Source organism: Odontesthes bonariensis, chromosome 9 (genome assembly GCF_027942865.1).
Source record: "Odontesthes bonariensis isolate fOdoBon6 chromosome 9, fOdoBon6.hap1, whole genome shotgun sequence".
In the NCBI taxonomy this organism is placed as follows: domain Eukaryota; kingdom Metazoa; phylum Chordata; class Actinopteri; order Atheriniformes; family Atherinopsidae; genus Odontesthes; species Odontesthes bonariensis.
In genome coordinates this window covers 8,264,755-8,288,144 of record NC_134514.1, presented here as the reverse complement: position 1 = coordinate 8,288,144, position 23,390 = coordinate 8,264,755, and the positions used below count along the sequence as shown (strand labels likewise).

Below are 23,390 nucleotides of genomic sequence, written 5' to 3'. Positions count from 1 at the left end.
AGCTTAGGTGATTTCTTTGTTTTTATAACACAAGAGAAAGCCTTTCACACTCAGTCTGCCTTCACCGTTTATGCTGCATTGCATTAGGAACAGTAGTGACGTCAGATGGGCTCCAGTCTCTGCTTATTCTAAATATAAATATGACCTCTGTTTGGACTTTTCAATTTGAACCTGAGCATAGCAAAAGCGGTGAAGACACGACTGAAGACATTACTTAAAGTGTACACCAAAAGGAAGACGATAAGACTTGTGGGCAGAGTGGAAGATAGTTTGTTGTGTCTGTGCAGCAGCTAATGGAAGAGCTCCAGCTCCTGGCATCGGCCGGCTCAAGGTAAGCGTTTTGCATGGGATTCAGGGGGATCTGATTGTTCTCGTTTTAAGGATCCAAATGACTGAGAATAAATTCAAAGAGAAACAATCACTCCCTCAAGTGCATCTTAACTCTAAGTTTACTGAGTACTGCAGGTAAAAATATGTGATAAACTGAGGGTTTTGAAAGAATTCATGTGGGTTAGTATGAGGGGGTAACAACACATTAAAGGAGAAGTTTTTTTTTTTTTTTAAACCTGGACCTTATTTCTGGCATAAAATAAGTTCATCTACTCACCGATAACAGTTTGGTGAAAGTCGGCGTCCTTCGGAAGATATTTAGATCACTGGAGATCCACTTATATCCATATAACGGGAGAGAACAGGGCCCCCAATAACAACAACACGGCAGCTCTGAGCTAACCGTGCAATAATACGCGTTCATTCATTCATTGGTCTTAAAGTATTGGTGACATAAAGACAGATAATGCCTTATTTAGAGGCTGTATTGTCTCTGCCCTGTTCTCTCCCGTTATATGGATATACGCTGATCTAAATATCTTTTGTCGACTTTTAACCAATTTATTGTTATCGGTGAGTAGATGAACGTATTTTATGCCAGAAATAAGGTCCAGGTTTTAAAAAAAATTTACTTCACATTTAAGGCCTCCAAGTCTAATTAGTCAGGCTGCTTTTCAATAATAACAATAATGATAAGTAGCTCTTAAATAATAAATAAATGAAATACAAAGAACAGTGCATTGAAAAGTGTTTAGTAATAGATAAAGCTGCATGTTTTATAGGCTGAACAGTGTCCGGTTACCTGGATCTCTTCAATATTGTGAACAATGAACATGTCCTGCAGGTCCTCCATGGCTCCCTCCATCCAGTTGTTGAAAGGCGCCGCTCTCTTGGCGTACTCCAGGTAGAGCTCATCTATCGACTCCAGCTGCTTCTCTGTCCTCTGTTGGCAAGACAACCGAGACAAGAGGGGTTTATTACAGAAAATCTACGAGAATTAAATATGCAGATGTTCATCGTCAGCAGTTTGAGGGCAAAATGAGGAATTTTTCATCTTATTTCCTTTCCTTGATAAAATGTGTAAATGGGGTGAAATAAAATCCAGATGTGCCCACTGTCAATTCTTTACATGTATATAATTCTATATTGTACATGCCAAGAGCTGTGAATAAAACTGTGACAAAAATCTGAAAGGAGTCTACAAAGCTGTGCTACAACAGACTTGAAGCTCCTTTAAGTGAGCGAGTCTCACCTCCAGCGACTCTTTGCGGCTCAGGGTGAGAGCTCCCAGGACGTCCCACTGATCGCAGATCTTCTGACAGCGAGCGTTGACGCTGGCAGAGTCGTAGTAGTCCAATTCACTTGCAAACACAGAGCAGACGCACCATGACCGGGTTAAAAACCGGTTTTCTTTTCCTCTGGTCTCATATTGCGTTACAGTAAATGACCCATCAGGTTCACATCCCCTCCTTCCTTTCTTACTTGAGCTCCTGTGCGATGGCGGCGATCTGCTCCACTCTGTCCTGATGGGCTGCCAGGTCGCTCTCAAAGGCCTCGTGTTTCCGTAGCAACGCCTTCACTTCTGACAGAGTGGAGGTCTCGTAGTCTTTCTGGGTCAGCATGGCCTCCTTACCTGCACACATAAATCAAACTCACTGAACCAGCCGAGGGATTTAAAGCCGAGAGTTCAGCATCACAAACTGACAGAAAACAATCAGTCTGAATCTGCGTTTGTGATTATTTCACCTATTCAAGTGACTGGACTCGATATCTGCCCACTGGTCCCCAATTAGAGTTGGTATTTAGATTAGAAAAATAAAGTGACACAGATACAGGAGATGACTCAAGTGGCGCGTCTGTGAACATACCGTCGGTCCAGGATTCGTGGATGGCAGCCTTCTGGTGGAACTTCTCAGCCAGATGTTCCAGCCTCTCCAGACGTCTGATCTCACTGAGGATCCACTCCTCGTAGCCTTTTTCTGCCCCCTCCAAAGTGTGCCACGCTCCGTTGATATCCTGACACCAAAAAGCAGCAATTACCAAAGCAAACCATTTCAAACTACCTGGAAAAGTCTTTATTTGAAACATTCTGAGCCACATTTCAAAGAACTGAACTGAACTTTTAACTTTGTTAAATTTACCATACACGCCTGAGCAAACAGCCCTCAGTATCAGTAACAGAAGCTTAAGACGCAGAAGACAAATAGAATATATATTCTTAAACCATGTCCCACAGTATTAGAACATACATCTGAAGCCTCTAACAAAAACAGCTTAAAACGGTCCCCAGAGTTAGACTTGAACCGTGTTTTAGCAACATATGAAGCTCACAAACGTGTTGCGCGCATACATACCGACACCATGCGTCCTTCTGATGGCATGAAAGCAGGCCTGTTGCTGAGTCTCAGTTTGGTCTGCAGAGTGTTGAAGCTGATCTCCAGCTGACATTTTTCTTGGACCTGAAAACAGGAAGTGCTCAAACTGTTACTGATCACGTTCAGCAGAATGAAAAGCCACTGCTGGATGCTGCTCTGCAGGAAGCTTTCTGAACCTTAGGTGGTTTGTGCACTGTGCGGTAGTCTCTGAAGTCCTCCTGTTTCGCCTGCATATCATTTACGGTCTTCTCCTGGGTTCGGTTCTCCAGCCAGGGGATCGTCCGACGGATCCACTCGAGGAGCTGGAGGCAGAGAGGAAGACGAGCCCAGGAAACATAAAGAGAGTGACCTCATCAGTACTTGAAACGCACGACCAGGGAAATAAATAGAACCAGGGAAGGTGTCGACATGCTTCATACTCACATCACTCGCCAGTTTCTCGTAGTCCTCCATCATCTGCTCATTCTCCTGATTGACAGCCAGAACTTTGCAGATACGGTTCGCGGCTGTCTCGGCCTATCAGGAAACAGCTCGATGAGTCGTGCTCACAGTGATTTGTTGAAGAGTTCACTCACTGTACACCAAGCTTAGTCACAACAGTAAATGAACTCAGCACAATGCAACTAAATGCTGCTTTTTATTAGTGTCTCTGCTCCTAAATTTGCTAAAGTTTGTTTCTCAAACTTGTGCGAACACACTCCAAACACAGGCAGTGAACAGTTTATATATAAAACAACTTTAGGCACACAAAGGCAATTCAAATGGTGCAAAAAACTTTAAATAGGCCAAATGAAGGCTGTATTTTACTGATACAAACATGCTGTTGATGGTTAGTTTAATGTGCCAAAATCAGGTTGTTTTAAAACTCCATGCGTAACATCTAGTTACAGGTTCATGTCGCGCTGCAGTCCACATCAGTGCGTCTGCTTAGGACATTACACTACTGTACCACTGAAATAAGAAAAATACAGTACAAAACTTTAAGAGTCTAATCAAAGTTCAGGAAAACTGCACAAACCTCCACTGTGTGTTTTAATCTTCATCATGGAACACTTTGAAGGGGAAGTTCGTTCTTTTAAGCCTGGATCTTATTTCTGGCATAAAATAAGTTCATCTCCTCACCGATAACAGTTTGGTGAAAGTCGGCGTCCTTCGGAAGATATTTAGATCACTGGAGATCGGCGTATATCCATATAACGGGAGAGAACGGGGCAGAGACAGTACAGCCTATAAATAAGGCATTATCTGTCTTTAATTCACCATTACTTTAAGACCAATGAACGCGTACTATTGCACTGTTAGCTCAGAGCTGCCGTGTTGTTGTTATTGGGGGCTATCGGGGGGCTTATAGGAAGCTTCACAGAGCACGGAGTGAATAAGCTTTGCAGCAGCGGCACGTCGATGACGTCATCCCAGTAGACACGTGTGTAGAAAGCCCCCGATAACAACAACACGGCAGCTCTGAGCTAATAGTGCAATAGTAGGCGTTCAGTCATTCATTTGTCTTAAATTATTGGTGAAATAAAGACAGATAATACCTTATTTAGAGGCTGCATTGTCTCTGCCCCGTTCTCTCCCGTTATAAGGACGCCGACTTTCACCAATTTATTGTTATCTTGAGTAGATGAACGTATTTTATCCAAGAAAAAAACAAAAAAACGAACTTCTCCTTTAAAGCCATAAATAATAATACAAATAAAACATTAATATTTGAAAAGGGTTAATAGCTGAAAAGAAAATGGAGGCACATCTACCAGTGTTTCCCACAGTAAGAAACCCACACTGGTCTGTTGTTTATATGATCTCAGTCAAGAGAGACTTGATGCCAAAAAGAGCCACAGCAGCAACATCAGAAAGGAAATTTAAATCCAGACCAGACTGTGAATATTTCTGGGGAAACACAGCTGATGTTCAAAGACCCGAAACAGAAGCATCAGAAATGGCTTTTTGCAGAGTTCCCATCGTGGTTCTGTAACTTATCCCCGAGTCTGTTGAAGAGCATCCCATAATCCATTAAACTGAATCTGAATCCAACCCATAAAGAACTCTCCAGTATATCTCTGTGATTTGACCCGTTTTCTGACTCCGGCTGATATTTAACTCCCCAGAAAACTGATTTCTGTCTGTAATGAAACTTTGTATCATGTCAGATGGAAACCCTGGTGGTTTTTAGGATTGCTAGTCCAAAGCGTGAGGAGCTCACCTTCTGTGCGCCAGAGAAGGCGTGATAGAAGCAGGATACATAGGTCATTATGGCCTTCTCATCCGGCCTCAGAGTACCCACGATGTCTACGCATCACCCAGCAGAACAGAGACAGGCAGAGGAAGAGAGGTTAACAGAAGGAGTGAAGCCAAAGCTGAAATACCCAAAGCTGCACGGTTCCTGCTCACAGAGCAGAGAAGGTGGCTGGTGAGATCAAGTCCACGGCTTCAACTTTTTCCTGTTACAAAGAGGGGAGGAGGACCGGAGGAGTCTGCTGGAAAAGAGGCGAGGAGGACTGGAACCTCAATTCAAGGCTGGGACACAAACGCTCACACATGACCTGAGGCTCAACGAGTGTGAGAGCAGCTTATTCAACATCTGGTTCATTTAGCAGGTGAGAATGATGTCCTTACAACATGCTGAACATCTTTGGGTGTTCGTGTAGTTTTCAGGTAAAAGAGCTGAAGAAGCCTCTCTTGGCTTTAGGAACTTCAAGTTATCTTTGTATATTTTACACGGTTAACAGAGTCTTATGTGTTCCAAACACAGGCAGTGAACAGTTTATATATAAAACAACTTTAGGCACACAAAATCAATTCAAATGGTGCAAAAAAAACTTTAAACAGGCCAAATGAAGGCTGTATTTTACTGATGCAAACATGCTGTTGATGGTTAGTTTAATGTGCCAAAATCAGGTTGTTTTAAAACTCCATGCGTAACATGTAGTTACTCCGTGTTGCTACAATAATCTTAATATCTCCATCGAGAGACTAATAAAGAATTATTTTGTTATTCTAAAACAAAAGATGCAGATCTGACTGATAGTCATCGGATCCTTCATGGGATTCACATAATAATCTAAGAAAATACCCAGAGGTGGAAAGATGACTCACTAAACGATCATTCTCAAACAACCAATGAACCAATGAGGCGAAAACCAGCCCAGCAGCTGCTGCGTGAACGTGGAAGGATTCAGAGCGACCGAGCTGGTGAACGCAGTAAATCTGGAGATTTAAGAGTTTCTGTCGTCACCGATTTAACGCTAAAGGCCTGAAGGACTGGAAGCAGAACAAGCTGTGGTGTAGAAGAAGTAAACACACCCAACTCTGCTGAGACCGCAGAGGGACAAAAACAAGGCCTGAACGAGACAGAAATTAATTGGAGGACGAGCAAAACAAGAGACGCATCAACTGACGTCCTGCCTACAGGGAGAGGAGAAGGTGAGGGAGGAGGTGGGGAAAGGAGGACAAGCCTGAATCAAATAATGAAACAACAATAGGATTCGACTTCTTTCAGGATCAAAATCATGATCACGTTTTTTGTATTTTTAATGCTTCTTCCACTCCTGCTGCAATGCTTTTATTTTATTTTATGTAAAGCACTTTGAATTGTTTGTACATGAAATGTGCAATACATATAAATTTGATTTGATATCCGACATGAAGCAGTTCGACTGTCATGATGTGACATGCTTCATCTACAATAAATAAATTACAGTTACGAGTTTCTGTTCAAAGACAAAAGCTGGAAAACCGCAGCTCTGAAAGGGAGGAAATCCACCTTTTAACAGGGGAGGGGTCACTCCTTTATAGGCACAGTTATGTCAATACAAGGAAGTGATGATTTCTGGTGCCAAACGCTGACAATAGTGGCACAAAAGCGTTTGCTGGAGCCACAGTTACACAAGAGGACAAAAACAACCTGAACCGCACAGATAACGTCTGATTAAACAGCCTAAAGACTAGTTTACTGCGTTCACCAGCTCAGTCGCATCCATGTTGAGAGAGCGGTCGTGTGTGCGTTTGTGTCCTCAAATGTCCAGTTTTCACAATGAGGCTGCCGGGAGAACGAGGCCATGCTGGACAGGAAGCAGCAGCTTGTTAGTAAAAGGTTAAACATCAGGTCAGAAGGTACCTTCTGTGCTCCAGAGAACGCATGGTAGAAACTGGACACATAAGTCATTATGGCTTTCTCATCTGGGCGAGCAGTGTTCACAATGTCTACGAGGGGGGGGGGAGACCATGGTTATGAAACAACACACACATATGCAGGCAGGACAGAGTGTGATATCACACACATAAAACATGTAACAAACAGCCATTAAAGGGATAGTTCGCCTCTTTTGACATGAAGCTGTATGACATCCCATATCAGCAACATCATTTATGAACATCTTCTTACTCCCTGCTGCGTCCTGTGAGCCGAGTTCCAGCCTCGTTTTGGCGTTGACGAAGGTAGTCCGGCTAGTTGGCTGGGGCTTAAAAAATAAAGCGTTTTGCTTCTCAAAACAATATGCGTTCAAAAGAGTAATACATTTACATCACAAAATCGTTCACCAAAAAAAAGTCAGACCTCACAATCGCTTGGCCCTATTTTCTCTCCCTTCATATCAATGCGTTCAGCCGCCTGCCGACAGCCGCACCTGTTACAGTGTTTGCTGCTCGGCCTGCACTTCGGTCTGCACAGCAGGCAGTGATATGAAGGGAGAGAAAATAGTGCCAACCGATTGTGAGGTCTGACTTTTTTTGTTGAACAATTTTGTGATGCAAATGTATTACTCTTTTGAACGCATATTGTTTTGAGAAGCAAAACGCTTTATTTTTTAAACCTCAGCCAACTAGCCGGACTACCTTCATCAACACCAAAACGAGGCTGGAACTCTGCTCACAGGACGCAGCAGGGGGTAAGAAGATGTTCATAAATGATGTTGCTAATATGGGATGTCATACAGCTTCATGTCAAAAGAGGCGAACTATCCCTTTAACAGTCTGACACACAAACAGAACAAAGACTACTGAAACACTTCAACATCACATTAAAACACATCAAACTTTCACATGTTTATGATCATTTTAAATGCAAAGACAAGAGAATATCAGCTGATCACAAACGGCGAACAGACAGACACATGCAGACGATTACAAAACGATGGCGGCGGCTTTCCGCTGCTCATCTAAACGGGCACAGCTCAGTGTCTGCAGATCAGCGGGCCCGTTCACATGCACGTCTACACTGTGCTCTCATGTTACTGTAACAGAGCGGCCGCAGTCACATGCACAGCAGCAGCAGGAGGTTTACAGACATGGGAACATGTTCACAGAAATCTGACTGCTTCAATAAAATCTGCCACCTGAGAACATCCGGGACAAAGTCTGAAAGGTTACAAAAGTGTTTGAGGCACATCTCATCACAAACATATCATATTATGAGCAACAATCACATTGTTCTGGAAAAAACAACCAGGTTTGTGACGGTAAATGTCAGCGTACCTTCAGCGTCCAACATCTTGGGGATGTCCAGGTGCTTCTCAGCCACCTCAAAGGCGTTGTTCAGATTAGTTACAGGGTCATCCTGCACAGAAGAGGACTGTCAACACACTCAGTGACTTTATGAAGCTTTTTTCTGGACTGTTGAGTAAATCAATCTGTCCACCTTTCTGAGGCTGTCGTAGTCGATGAGATCCGGTCTGTGTCTGTGGATCAGAGCGTTGAAGGCGAGGCCGTCCTTCCAGCTGTGTGGGAGAGCAGACGAGTTGAGCTCAGAGCTGAACGAAACTTCTACATTTCCTGCTCTACCTCTGATCTACAGATGGGTTTAGATGTTTCGGGACATTCAGCTGAACAACAACAGACCACATTAACATCTTAAAGTTACAGACAATAACCTCTGAACCTCTTAAAAACTCCTTCCATGTAAAACTCAAATAATAAAAATGCTTTTCGTGGATGCTGTGCTTTTGATTCCTTCTCTTTGCATATCAATGAAATAAAAGAGTAACAGTGAAGAGGTTTCTGACGACCTCAGAGCAGTGAAATGTGATCCAGTTTCTCCAGCAGGTGGAGCCCTTTCAACAGAAATTTACTCATATCGGAGAAAAATTTGAATTATTGGACAGCACTCAGAATTTATTCGGCATTAAACGCCCCCACTTATCGATCATACATACAGATTCTAATATTTACTGATAAACAACCTCTAATGCAATCTGTGTGCACCCATAATATTTTTTTGGGGGGATGTTAATGGACCACATCATAACTTTTCCATCTGTTGAAGACTAGCCAGCTCCTCGCAGGCCCCAGCTAACCACAAACACATTTCATCACATATCATCGCTCTGCATTTGCTCCTCTGAGAATTTCCAAACTCAATTTTGAGAACTGAATTCTCTCGACTTTTTCTGAAAACTTCCTCAACCTTTTTTTAAAATAATAAAAAAATTAAAAAATGTGGAAAGTGGGCAGAAAAACACACACAGACGGGGGATCAGCTTTGTTCCAAGAGCAGAAAGACTGGAGCACATGTTCGTTACCTAATGTGGAAGTTCTGCACATTGACATTCTTGTAGGGAGCAGTCTTCCTCTGGCACCACAAAAGAAGACCCTCCTTGGCAGAGGTCTCTGCAAAGAAGAAGAAGAAGAAGAGGAGGCCTTCGTTAGTCTTGAGTAGTGTAGAAATGTGTCTTACTCGCACTGAACTGAGTACTTCAGCTGTTGGACTCGGTTGGACGCTGTGTTTGTTTTGCTTGTGCTCAACATAAACAGCTTCAGTGTTCAGCGGCGTACGCTTATGTTTGAGGAAACACCAAAAAAGTATCCGACACTAATGAGGATAAATGAAAAATGTGAACCTGCTAGAGTTAATGTAACCCAGACCGACTTAAAGCGGCAGCAGACTCATTACAGCAAACGGTAACATCGTCACAGATTGATTTGAAGCCTCCCGATGCTTCTGCAAGAATCCACCATATCCGAATGAAAACGGCCAATCAGAAACAGCAGGAGTCCCTAACTATAGTTGCCATGGTTACTAGCCTGGGACACAGTCTACTTTTGAGGGCGGGGCTTTGAAGACTGAGCTTAAGCACAGCAGAGAGGGAGGGGGCTGCAGCTGGTGGGTAACAGATTCATGACAAAAAGGTCAAACCGTGGAGCGTAGCATTCAGGGGATCTGCTGTAAGAACAATCATAATCATGTTTTCATCACCACAAAAATAAAATCTGTCATGTTTTCACCTCCTTCGATTATGTTTCAAAGTCTAAAACTCAAATTTCAACAAGGAAACTTCTTTTATTTACACCTTTACAGGCGAGTGAAGCAAATACTGCACGGTCAGCAGGAGTGTCCAAGCAGAGCGGTGATAAGAGCTGGTTGAATTCTCTAAATGCCGAGGCAATTCTGTCCCACAATTCCTTTCAGCCGTGACACACAAAGCGACAAAGCTCAGTTATTATAATACAGTCACAATGACTGTGATTCATGTTAAGATAAATATAAGGACAGGAAGGTGAGCGTGAGGAGACTGGCATTTTTCTTTTCTTTGTGTCGAATAAAATCCTTTAACACTTTGTACTTAATATGCCGTTAAGTATATTGCATCTTATCATACTAATATATATAAAATCAAGCCTCTGTGGAACACAATAAGGCAAAATACTTGATGTGCTTTCTTACACAGATCTCAGCTTAGTGTATGTGTGCAGTCGGATACTCGTTGCAGAGCGGCTTGACCCAATAAAGCCTCAACAGAGTCAAGAAAATGGCACCGAGGAAAAGATTAGAAAACGGCCACCGATTGCCTTTCTCACCCCTCTGCAAAGTTGCACCGTAGCCTTGAAGGGACAAACCACACGAGCTCTAGACGGGGTTAAAGTGGGGAGTATTTAGTCGGTTGCAGCTCGATATCAGCACGGCCTGAACGCTGGAGCTTTAACAGAGGAACCAAGTCTGAAAAGGTTCAATTATCACACAGATTTTCCCGTCTGCGTCATCGTGTAGGAATATTATCACCAGCAGTAGGAACCGTGCTCAAAGCGAAGTGTAGATTTGCATCATCATCACTGCCGTCATGTAGGTCAGACCTGCTTTATCTTGGCCCCGTTTCACCACCACTCACCCCACAGTGTGTGTGCACATCTGAAGCCAGCACATCTGCATGTGTGTGTGATATCCTGCAGGTCTTAACCGCAGTGTCCTTCACGTTGCTGCTAGTCCTGAATGTTTGTGTCATTTCTTCTTCATTCAGAAGTAAAAAGAGAAGCTGCAGAGATCCTGACTCTTAGGGTTTTAATTAAACTAAAGGTACCGATCCCATGTTTCATGACAGGGTATCAAGTACCATAAGGATTTGTATTTTAATGACATTTTTGTATCTTTTGAACATTTGTCTGAGAAGTATAAACCACAAAAGGTTCATTTTTTCAGATACTTACAAATTAGACAGTTTCTTAAATCTCAGACACCTAACTTCCCTAGGAGACCTGAATACAGTGTTGTTGACACGTTTCTTAGTATGCACCCATTACAGAAACGCCTGATAACTTTTATCTATGGCAAGCTAGCCGCTATAAGACAAGCACCCCTTGAAAAAATTTAATTGGCCTGGGAAAAAGATCTGAATCTGGAATTGACTGACAATGAATGGGATTCAATATTGAAACATGTTAATTCAACATCCTTGTGTGCCCAGCACCGTCTGCTACAATTTAAGGTGGTACACAGGGCCCACATATCAAAAGAGAAACTTTTCCGTATGTATCCAGATTTTAGTCCATGCTGTAATAAATGTAAAGCAGATGAAGCCTCACTTATTCATATGTATTGGTCATGTCCAAGTTTGGGAAAGTTCTGGAGAGAGGTTTTCCAAACTCTTCCTACAGTCCTCAACCTTGACCATACACCTGACCCTCTGATCGCTCTCTTTGGCATTAACGGAAGAGATGATGTTGCAATTTTCTCCGTCACAGAGGTGGCGCTGCTACGTGAAGGTTACCGCTACTCTACAACCACGAAAGTGGAGAAGAAAACAATGAAGAGCAGGAACACTGTAATTAATGATACTGCTGCAGTATTCGGATAATTTGAATTTTTTAATTCAGTTAAAAGAGGTGACGGTCTGAAGCCCCCGGCATCACCACTTTTTGAGTCTCTGCCCTCTTCTTTCCTTCACGTATCTGTCCCGTAGCTTCTTCCACACATTCTTAGAACTCTCCCTCTTTCCCCAAAGTTCTGCCCATCTCTGTGCACCAGTTTTGGGAGTTTACGTGCTCCCTGTGCTGTTTCACTGCAGTTTCGTACAGCTGCCTGTACAAACGCACCTCCTCACTGAGCCTGGTCTCACAACGGTCCATCCGGTTTTTCCTTGGTGGCGCCGCCAAGTTACAAAAATCTACTGGTGCACGACAACGCGCTACGTCGTCTTTTCAAGGGAAGCGCCAGGCCTGAAACGTCATTTTGACGTCACGGTCCGCCACCGCCGTGACAGACACGTCAACCATGCTAGCGCCTTAAGATGGAAGGATGCTGCCCCGTCCACCCATGCTCAATGGCTGGGGGACATTATGTCCTGTCTGAGCCTGGAGAAGATCCGCTACTCAATCCATAATTCATACAAAAAGTTTCTGAATGTGTAGGGACCTTTCCTCGAACACTTTCGGGATCTTTCTTCACAATAAGGTCTCATTTTCACAATCATCTGCTCTCACATGCCATGTAAATCTTATTCACCTCGATAACTGATTACAGATAAATTCTTTATTCTCAATTTATCCCTGCTCACCCCATTACTTCCAGCTAAGATGTGTTAATCAGCTCCAGTGTGCTAGTGTCCTGATTTAATTAAATGTATATATGCATGTATATGTATATATATATATATACACATTTCCTACCCTTGTGTATTTATGTGTACAAGAATGTATGAACGTGACTATGTATATATATATATATATATATATATATATATATATATATATATATGATTTCATTATATGGGGAATAAGGGTTCGACAGGGTGGAAGGGGTTTTGAGTACATATTGTATACAAATGAACAGATAAATTATGTTTAAAACAAAAAAACAATGAAAAATAGATGAGAAAGAAAAAAACTAAAGGTACCTTCTACAGAGATGTCCTGGATGGCGAAACGGAGGATGATGGTCCAGATCATTCCCAGGGTCATCTTGGCGTTTCCATCCACGATTTCTACACGACAAACGCACACAGTCGTCTCCGTCAGAGAAAACATTTTCTGTTTTTTAATAACGCCAACACCCCCCACACACTGCTGCATTTCCACTTCTCCTGATAAAGTGTGAAGGTTTCACAATGAGTTCTTTAAAGATGAGATAAATAAATCAAATCTTGATAAAGATGACACCGAAGCGCTGTTAAACCAGTTCCACTGGAGACATTTTCAGTGATTAATCACGCCAAAAGAACAAACCGTTTCTTTGCTGTCAGGATATTTAGTTGTTTTGACTCAGAGCAGCAGAATCTCATCTAATGACATGAATAAGCTCACCGATGATGGAACAAGCGTTTTACAATATCGTTATCTCAGCCCATGATATGTGGCACGTTATTGAGAACACTAAATCATGTGCGGTGATGTGTTAGAGAGCAGGCAAGCAGTTTGGGTCAGATTCCACACATAGTTCAAACAGTTCCTTCATGCTTTCACCTGCTTCGTGCCCCAGTTTGTCGCACTCTCGCTCATCACTTTGGCTTTCACTGCATCAACATTCCTCAGGTTTGTTGTTTTTTTTACTTTTATTAAAATCAAATCAAATTTATTTGTATAGCACATTTCATGTACAAAACAATTCAAAGTGCTTTACATAAAATAAAAGCATTGCAGCAGGGAGTGGAAGAAGCATTAAAAATACATTAAAGAATATAAAGAGAAGCAAATAAAATAATTTAAATGAATTTAAAAACAAGCAACAGTCTAGATAAGTTCAAAGATAGCGTGCAGATTTCATGCATAGACACATGAGAAAAGAAATGTTTTTAACCCGGATTAAAAAATGTCTCCATTTGGTGAAAGTTTAATCTCCACTGGCAGTTTGTTCCACTTGTTTGCAGCATAACAGCTAAATGCTGCTTCTCCATGTTTAGTCTGGACTCTGGACTGGACCAGCTGACCTGAGTCCTTGGATCTAAGAGCTCTGCTGGCTTTATATTCTCTGAACAGATCACAGATGTAAACCATCAGCAGGCTTTTAAAATCTATTCTGTGACTGACTGGAAGCCAGAGTAAAGATTTTAAAGCTGCTGTGATGTGTTCAGATCTCTTAGTCCGGGTTAAAACTCCAGCAGCAGCGTTCTGGATGAGCTGCAGATGTTTAATGCTCTTTGTGGGAAGTCCAGTTAAAAGAGCGTTACAGTGATGGAGTCTACTGGAGATGAATGCATGGATGAGTTTCTCCTGGTCTTTTTGGGAGAGAAAACCTTTAATTCTGTTGATGAAGTTCAATTCCTCTGAACAAACCCTGTTCTTTAACCATTCACAGAAAAACTCAAACTGAGGTCTGCACATCAGGAGATTCAAACACTCCGAGAGGAAAAGTGTGGGACGCCGTCAGTTTGTTCCTCTTCCATCTGCTATGTTGGCCTTTTTCTCAGCCAGTTTCCAGCTGGTGACCTTTAGTGGGCTGCTGGAGGACCAGGCAGTGTGTTTACGATGGACTGCCACATTTTGTATTCAAGTGTCATCATTATCAGCTGTGTCATGCTGCAGGAATGTCATGGCTACCATGATAGAGTAGGAGAAAGGTCACCGTCCACGAGCTAACGCACATACGTGGACACACAAAGCCTCAGTGTGATGACACCGTGCACCCCGGCCCTCCATCCTCGCTCTACGGGCTCAGAGAGGCGCGTCTTTCTGCAGTCTATGAGTCTATGAGCCATTTATACTCTGCTGCTGATGGACACGTGGATGATAGCGAGCACCACAGCTTGGTGCTTCAACTCGTAGTCGTTCCTGCTTTATTATTGTATTATTATTGTTGTTGTTGTTAATATACAATCATTGTAAATATTAATAATTTTATTGAGCTACTTGACTAATTTGAATTTCCCCCATTGGGGGATGAATAAAGTATTTTTCTATTCTTCTTCTATTCTATTTAAGCGTATTTTTGTATAAAAACATGACTGGATGCACGTGAATCCGGGGGAAGGCAGTCAGAGGACTGTAATTAACCGCTTTAATAAATGTACGTTTTCATCGTTTGATCGTAACACTATGTAATAGTTCAGAGTGCTAATGCAGGCCTGTAAGCCGACAACATTTCAGGCTCCGCTGTGGAATTTCACACCATTTTTAAAAGGTCTGTCATGCATCTTGAACAAGATGATGTATAAAAAGTGTTCACGTCACGAGCTGCAGCTGCTCTTTCTGGGTTTATCAGAAGCAAAGAATCTGTGCACATATTTGGCAAAGTCAAAATTTGTTGCTGAGCTTTCAAACCGGTGAACGCAGGTGGAGGAAAGCGGACCCCTTTCAGCACATCTACGAAAAACAATCAACACAAAACGCTGAGGCTGCAGAGAATCAGCAGCTTTAAAAGCTCTTAAGTTGGCTGAAAAGCTGCACTTTGGTGTTTAGCTCCTTTAGAGTCCTGTAAAAATCTGAAATACAAACTTCCCTTCTTTGCTTTGACACAGTTTCCACGGTGATTTCATCATGTTGGGAGTGATGCGCGCATGCTTACCCTCTGCTCCAATAGACACCAGTTTGACACCCTTACTGGCGATGAAGTCCAGCGCTTTGTTCACATTGTTGATCTTGTGGACCCTCATCTTGCCTCGCTCAGGCTTGGCTAACCGCTCGCCTGCAGACACACAAACGTAAAAGGGGGGTCAGCGTAATGACCCTCCGTCAGGGCGGCTGAAGCTACAGCAGCGACGTCAGGAAGCAAAGTGCAGGTCCGAGACGGAGTGAAATCAAATCAACGTGTCGGATCGATACAGAGAGACGACACTGGATCAGACGGAGATGCCGTGAATCTGAAAACATCTGAAAACATTTTTCCCTCAGATTGAGTCGGCTTTGAAAGTCCGACCGCTGCTCAGTGACAGATGTGCATGTGGCGAGCTGGACGGCTTTTCCTGCGGCTTCTATGTCAGACACTTAAAAACGCTCATTACAGCTGGTTGTGTGTAATTAAAAACTCGGAGCTTAATTTTCTGCTGACAGCCTTCTTTTGGGGGTCGTGCACACCAGTTACCTGAGATGACTTCCAGAAGCAGCATGAGCTTGAGTCCATCTCGGAAGTCCTCCTCGATGTTTTCGATCTGCGTGCCGGACTTCCGCAGGTGGGAGTTGCACCACGCCGTGAACGTCTGCACGAAAGCACAGAAACAGGACAGAGTGTGATTATTCAACGCCTGGGCCATTATGTTTCCATAGCTTTTATGATAATAAACCACTCTGATTTGAGAATAGAAAGAAAACTAACTTCAATGGATAGGAAGGAAGGTTAAGGAGCGCTTTGATACGACAGGACGTGAAGTACAATACCAACCAGAGATGAGAACTTCTACTGATCTCAACCATTTAAAATGTGAAGTTGGCTATTAAATCCATTCACAATCCATTCCAACACTTGCTCTTGTTATGTCGTCTCTTTACTACAGTGTTGGAAGTCTGTTCTTAAATTATTTCAGCTCTGCACGGAAACTGTAAATAACCTCAGCCGCATCCCGAAGCTCAGCTGTCTCCTTCAGCCTCAGAAGTACCAGCGTCTGCACCGTGTTCCCATCAAAAGCCACAAGTCAAAAACTGCTGCCAAAGCTGGAACAGGTCCACTTAAAAACCCAACCGAACAACTTCTGGGATGTTTGTAATCAAATATCAGGGGTGTGTACCAAATCACAAACACTCGAATCTGGGAAAAGACGTAGGACACGCACAGATCACACATCAATAGCTGGTTGGAAGCCATGTTTTTGTGCCACTGGTTAGTAAGCATTCTTTAGAAATGTGTTTTAAATATTTTTTTATGGAGCTCCTGGCATGATGGCGGGTACGGGACTGTGGAGAGGCTTTTCTGTGATCTTTGCCACGCCACTTTCCAAAAATCTTTGAGGACACGTCATCAATCAAAGCACCGAAACGTTCGGAGTCACTCTGTCACTTAGAGATCATTTAAAAAAAACAGCTGAGAGCACCAAGTTCATCTTCTGTGGCTTTAAATTCACAGATTAAAGGTGAACTTCGCACCCATCTTTTCATACCATCTTGATTTAGTATACACATTTAGACCTTTACATATACGTGTGTGTATATATATATATATATATGCATTTATTTATTCACACATTTTTCATTTATTTATCTCTTTACCACCATGATTCTTACACTAGCAATGATATTTTGTTTTGTGGTTAAAAACGTCTTTTTTTAATTAATTAATTTTATTTTTTTCTTCCAGTTATTTATTTATTAATTTTATTTTAATAATTATTATTGCTATGATTATTATTGTTGCTTTTTTTTCTTGTATGTACTTTCTTGTTCTATTTAGTTCACCGTTTGTAAATTAACAAAATGTGCAATAAACATGTTTAAAAAATAAATAAATAAATAAAAAGTCAACTTCGCTTGGCCTTAAAAGGGAATGTCCGTTATGTAAGAGCAGGAAGAAACTAAAAAGGGCCCAGACCAATGCCCCGTCCCATAAACAGAGGGTGATCTGATTTACTTGCTTCTTCCTCTGCTCGTGCTCCACAAAGTTTCATGAAATTCAGCCCAAACAGAACTGACCACGTGAAGAAGAAATGAATCCCAGCAGCCCTCTCAGTCTTTGACAACAGCACAACTTTAAAGGCAGTCAGATTTAAGTATATACGCCTCTTTTGCCTGTAATGTCTCCAGTTCAAAAACATTATGACAGGGTGCTGTTTGCCGCCCCACCCCTGTCCCCACCGTCCTGCTGTGGCCACCAGCACAAAGCACCCATTGAGCCCGGTGGATAATAGCACCCTTCAGCCCCCTGTGTTCTCCCTCAGCCCTCCGTGTGTGTGTGACCTTCCTCCAGATCGCCAGATACCAACCCCCTCCCCCAACACACACACTTACATGTACGTAGAGACACCTCCCTCTGAGAATGGACAGCGAGGCAGAGGAAGGACAGAGTGGGGGTACATTTCACATAAACAAACAGACAAAGTTGGTTGGCAGTGAAAAGATAATGCATTGTCTGATACACACAGACAAAGCAGCAGGAAGTGGCACTGCAATGACAGGAAGTTACGGCTTAGTTTAGCTCAAAGCAGACAATGAGCGAAGATGCATTAATTACTGCGCTGGAGCCAGAAAACCTCTAATTTGTCATCAAACGTTCCTTTTTTAAAACCATTTTTAATTCTAGAAACACATCAACGCGTTTTAAGAGACGTCGCCAAAGAAAAAGACTGAAATTCTCCTTTAAAATATGTTTTAAAATGTTTGTAAATGCCATTAACAGCAAGCAGCACACACATCCAAAACAGAGAGGCATAAATAAAGGCTTCTTAGACCGCTGGCGTACATTTCACAGTCTCGTCAGGCTGATATCGATCATCATGAACAAGCTAAAATAAGAACCATTTGTGCGATCGTGTGCCACTTATTTTCAAATCTGCCAAACATGTCTGAGACAGCAGCACCGGCTCTCTAACGGGAGCGTAACCTACGGCGTGCGAGGGCCTTCTTATATCCATGCTCTTTACCTTCTCTAAACTTCAGAGACATTTCACAAACCATCTGGAGAACCGAGTGACTGCTCCGCCATTCTTTTACAGCTCAACTCACTGAAATGACTTCATCTTGTCACATACGAGTCTCTTGTCAAAGAACAGCACTAAAAAAAAATAAATAAATAACATTCAACAGATCATTTAGGTAAGAAGAACCAAATTAGCAATAAGGACTGATCAGATAAATAGATAGCCTTAAAGCACATAAACTTTCCAGAAACTCTGAAAAAACCCTAAAGATGGATCATAGTGGTGGTGCTAACCTACATTTTAAACCTTAAACTCGTCCTTTTCTTCCTCATTTGTTAAGTACATGATGTGAATACTTTAATTCCAACTGTTTACACATCAAGAACGCACATCAGCCTTTGTGTGGCCCCAGGATCAGATCATTTCTGTTGTGTGGAAAGGCATTTCAGATCCTCTCTGTCGCTGGATCAGGGAGGCTTCCTGCTTCCTGCTTCGTGGGTAGTGAATACACGGGGGCAGCTTTCCTAAAACTGCTTGTGCTGCCTCTTGGGAGCGCTGGTATGGAGAGAAAAATACAGCAACAGGTCGAGACTTGCAGAGAGCCAGCGCAACACAACATGTTACAAATTATTCTCGTGTATCGTCGCCTCCATCCAAGGTCACAACACTGCACACCAGGACACTTCAGCCCGCCTTTATAGGAGCTTCATACAGACCTGCCAAGAGAGGACGGCCTAAAAACTGAATTATTCTCTTTTAGCTTGGACTACTGGGGAAATGAAGCACGGATTTTGCTTCCTTAAAACCTGACAAAGCGTGTTGCACAGCAGCTAAAACAGCTCTGCTTCAAGGTTTTCTGTCACTGTTGAGGCTTTAAGCAAAGCTGACCTGAGTCACGCCGAATGTGCGAACCCAGTTAATTCCTGAAGGTGTCAAACCACACAGGGATGTGATCTGGACTCCCTCAAACAGCTCTTTTATAAAGTTTATCCAATGAATTGTTTTACACTCTCCATCTTAAATTTAAGCATCTTTCCTGTCGAAGGCGTTTAATTCTGTAATCTGCTTGGACTCTACGGGTGAATCCTGTTTAACCTGGCCAGCAGCACACATCAGATCCAGCGAGAGGATCTCTGACCTCCACAGAGGACGCGGATAACAAGCTGAAGGCTGCACGGCTGAGTGTTCAGAAGGTTTACATTTCAGACATGAAGCTCGTGCTCTTATCCTCTGCTATCTATTACGTAACACTTTCAACCACAGTTAAAAACAGCCTCCCTTTTTTTATAAAATAGCTGCTGCGTGCATCAGCCTCCGTCACTCTATAACCTTGAAATGTAATCATGCTGACCTGGTTTAAAGTTGCCTTTGGGAGTTTAACACACTACACAAACTTTGAAAGAAATTATCAGAACACCAGGAAACCCTCTAATAGGATTAAACGACTTTATTCAAGACCTATGACTTGCTGGTTGGGCATCTGGTTAGGATGCCTCCTTGTTGTTGCAGGAGGCAACCTAACCAGATGCCCGAGCCACCTCATCTGACTTCTGTCCTTTCTTTAAGGAGTCTTCAGGAATAGTTCTCCAGGCTTCTTGAAGGACATCCCAAAGCTCTTCTTTGGATGTGGGCTGCCTTTTGTTCCGTTCTCTGCCAACATGATCCCACACTGCTTCAGTAATGTTGAGCTCCGGGCTCTGGGGAGGATTCATCCCTCCATCAGACCTGCTGCCACTGATTTTCAGCCCACTTCTTGTGTCCTTTGGCACAGCTCAGCCTTTTCTCCCTGTTTCCCTTCCTTAAGAACGGCTTCTTGACAGCCACCCTTCCATGGAGCCCATTTCTGATGAGGCTTGGGCCAACAGCAGATGGATCAGCTGAAGGTCCAGATGCATCTCTCAGCTCCTGTGTCAGGTCTTTGCTGGAGTTTTTCCTCTTTCTTAAGGACATCACTTTCAGATCCTGTTCATCTGCTGTAGTTAGTTCTTTAGGCCTGACACTTCTTCTTTTGTCCTCCACTTGTCCAGTTTCCTCAAATGTTTTAAGGACACACTGCACACCATGCTGAGATATGCCAAGTTTTCAGCTAACAGCTCTTTGGGAATCACCTTGTTGCTGCAGAAATCCTGTTTTCTGTCTGTCAGACTGTGTTATCTTTGCTGTTTTTCATAGAGGAAACTAAAGAAATGGGAACAAATGATGTGTCTTTGTGACAGGCTGCTGGTAACAAAGTGCCTAAAGATACAATTTCAAACAGGTTCTTTGCTAAGTTGTCTGTTATGTGTCGACACAACACCGGTTCATCCCTTGAGTTAGGAGCCTTATTAAAGCTTTAATGATTCATATTTAAGTGTTAAATGATCAGGAACAAGGACTGGACTGAAAATGAGTGAAAAAGCAGCAAAAGTCCAAAGAAAAACTTTGAAAGACCTTCAGAAAGCCTGAAGAACTATTGCTCAAGATCACTTTAAAAGATAACAAACGTCTGGCTGCTTGGAAGGAAAATTAAAATAAATTAGGGGTGGATCAACAATTTTTCACAGTACTGTAACAAATCAAACGGGGCTACGAGTCGAGCTATCTAAAAGTATTATTTTACACCGATTTATCTTGTTTTTGTTACAAATTCAAGTAGATGTCAAACTTTGGGTGTCTGGAATGGAGCAAATTGTCCAACAATTCCAGCAGCTGTCCAGCTGTCTCCTCATAACTTTGCTGCTTCAGCAGAGTGGAAATGAGAGGTTGGGTTCTGTTAGGGACAGCACACACAAAACAACAGCATGGATCTGTACTGGGGTCACAGCCATGGCCCCAAGAGGCTTTCATCTCTGATCCGACTGGGTCAAACAGTCGAGGTTCAAACCGATTTCACACTTCAAGAGAGGCACAACACACAAACTAAAACGAAATGATACAGGTCGATGGCGGCCATTACACCTTTTTCCTTCCCTCACTCACACACCTGTCTTGTCTTTATGTAGCTCACTTTAACGACTGCTTCTTCCCACACCCAGTTGCGTGCGCATTTTTCTGACTTCATTGGTGCCATTATCACATTCACACAGCCGACTGCACACAGACAAACATGGAGGATGATGAGGGTGCGTCTCTACGATTGGAAACAATGAGCCAGGTTCGACGCTGCTGTTGCACAACTGCCTCACATTCTCTGCATTACGCCAGCAGTATGTGGGTGTGCGCGTTTTCAGGATCACACACACCCTTTTTTCTAGGCAACACTGGTGAAATCACTACAACAGCAACTGCACACACAGCCAGCTGCCTGCATTCAGATGACTCCACGGTTACACACCCCTTCTTACAAAAAAGGCCTCGCAGCCTTCGAACCACACGCCTTTTTCAAGGTTTTTATCAAATATGATTCATGGATCTCGCAACCCACAGACGAAACCAATATAAAGGCTGCAAAAGCACGCGCTCTGGGTGTCAGTTGGGCTTTCTCACACCTTTCCACTGACAGCGAGTTAAACAGGCTCCCTATCAGACATGTGGAGGCCTGCAGAAAACATGGGTGTTGGTGGCAGCTTCATTCAAACGACGGACATGTGCAGTTTTACGGCCTGATGTCATCACTGTAATATGCAGTTTCGAGGACGCGTTGAAGCGTGCTGGTGACATATTTCACCACTTCCTGCTGAAAAGTCTCACCTCGGATTTGAAAAATTGGCAACCGTCTTGATCAGTAGCCTGATTAACAAAGACTTTCAAATCTCTTCGAGATTCTGGTCTGACCAAGACCATAACGAATACGATTCGAAATGGCCTGGTCAACCCGCCTCCCTCGGGTTGCTACTGGTTGTGGCCAGAAAAGGCTGTGCCTAAGCTTAAGCCAATCACACCACTCTTTCCTCTGACGTATGATTTAGCTACCAGCGGGGCTAACTGGTAGATTAAACTCTTACCAAAGCCAGTAGGGAGCAAGGCGAAAACGTCTTTCCTGTCAAGAAATGATTCAAGGGCTGTTCTTTGCTCGATTTTTAACGAGAATCTCCCGTCGAACACTTTCATTACAGCATCTACAGCAGTGTCAGAAGCTGCTCCATGTTGATATTGAATGAAGCGCTTCCGTGTACAATCCATGGGTTGAGTGGCAGTTCAACCACGTCACTACCTTGAACACGCCTCTACCCTGGGCCGTTGGCGCTGCTCAAAGTTGATTGCTTCCCGACAAAGTGGGTGGAGTTCCCATTTTTTCGGGAACTCGAATCCACCTGAATGAGCAGTTTGCCTGAGTAAGTGTAGCAGAGCCGAAGGTGTTGCGTCACTGCGAGGGCGGAGCCTGGGTAGGGGTGGGCGATATGTATCGTTTGCGAAATTATCGTTAATGTTGTTTTGACGATGAGTAATTTTGCAATATCGAGATTTTATTTATTTTTTTTTCCAAATCGCCAAAAATCAATAAAGTGCGGTGCCAGTGGTCCTCTGCCCTTACCACGGCGCCACGCCCTGCTTTGAACACTAATTTTTTCAAAGTAAACGCTTCGGACCCCGCGGGACACTCAGCTAAGAGCATCGAGGGGGCGCCGAGAGGCAGGGGCTGGGACAGACGGTAGCTCGCCTCGCAGCGGACCATCAGCTCGATCCCGTGATTCAACTGCGAGCTTTTTAACTGCAGCAACTTTAAGATACGCTATTGGAGCTGGAATTACCGAGGGAGAAGTAGCCTGAGAAACGGCTCGAGGTTATCTAGAGTCACCAAAGCAGCCGGGGCAGCCCGAGAGGCACCCTGCATGGGTTTTGGGTCTGATAAATGCACGCATCCCCGAAGGTCAGTTTGCATGTACTGTATTAGCTCTAGAATTGCCACAGTTATCCAAGTAACGGTAGAGCGATCAAAGGAACCATAAACTGATTTAATGAGCCATTCGCAGTTTCACTGTACCGGCCGTGTGTGCTTAGACTTGCATGCTTGTGTTAATTTTATTGTGATCTTAACGCAAGTTTTAATTGTTTTTTTTTAAAT

General features: G+C 43.1%; 1 protein-coding gene across 4 annotated transcripts in view; it reads right to left on the bottom strand.

Moving 5' to 3' along the window:
• Positions 1–23,390, bottom strand: part of actn4 (actinin, alpha 4) — a 63,371-nt gene that overhangs the window by 14,113 nt on the left and 25,868 nt on the right. For 2 of the 4 annotated variants that reach the window (XM_075472951.1, XM_075472953.1), the window contains exons 2-15: positions 15,925–16,039; positions 15,409–15,528; positions 12,806–12,892; positions 9,221–9,308; positions 8,341–8,419; positions 8,178–8,259; positions 4,909–4,994; positions 3,129–3,221; positions 2,882–3,007; positions 2,685–2,789; positions 2,199–2,346; positions 1,813–1,963; positions 1,583–1,691; positions 1,133–1,273 (exon numbers count right to left, since the gene is read on the bottom strand). In XM_075472951.1, coding sequence (XP_075329066.1) covers positions 1,133–1,273; positions 1,583–1,691; positions 1,813–1,963; positions 2,199–2,346; positions 2,685–2,789; positions 2,882–3,007; positions 3,129–3,221; positions 4,909–4,994; positions 8,178–8,259; positions 8,341–8,419; positions 9,221–9,308; positions 12,806–12,892; positions 15,409–15,528; positions 15,925–16,039 — 1,530 coding nt within the window. Of the gene's footprint in view, positions 1–1,132; positions 1,274–1,582; positions 1,692–1,812; positions 1,964–2,198; positions 2,347–2,684; positions 2,790–2,881; positions 3,008–3,128; positions 3,222–4,908; positions 4,995–6,822; positions 6,909–8,177; positions 8,260–8,340; positions 8,420–9,220; positions 9,309–12,805; positions 12,893–15,408; positions 15,529–15,924; positions 16,040–23,390 lie in introns of all 4 variants that reach the window. The other 2 variants (XM_075472950.1, XM_075472952.1) reach the window with 1 other exon arrangement.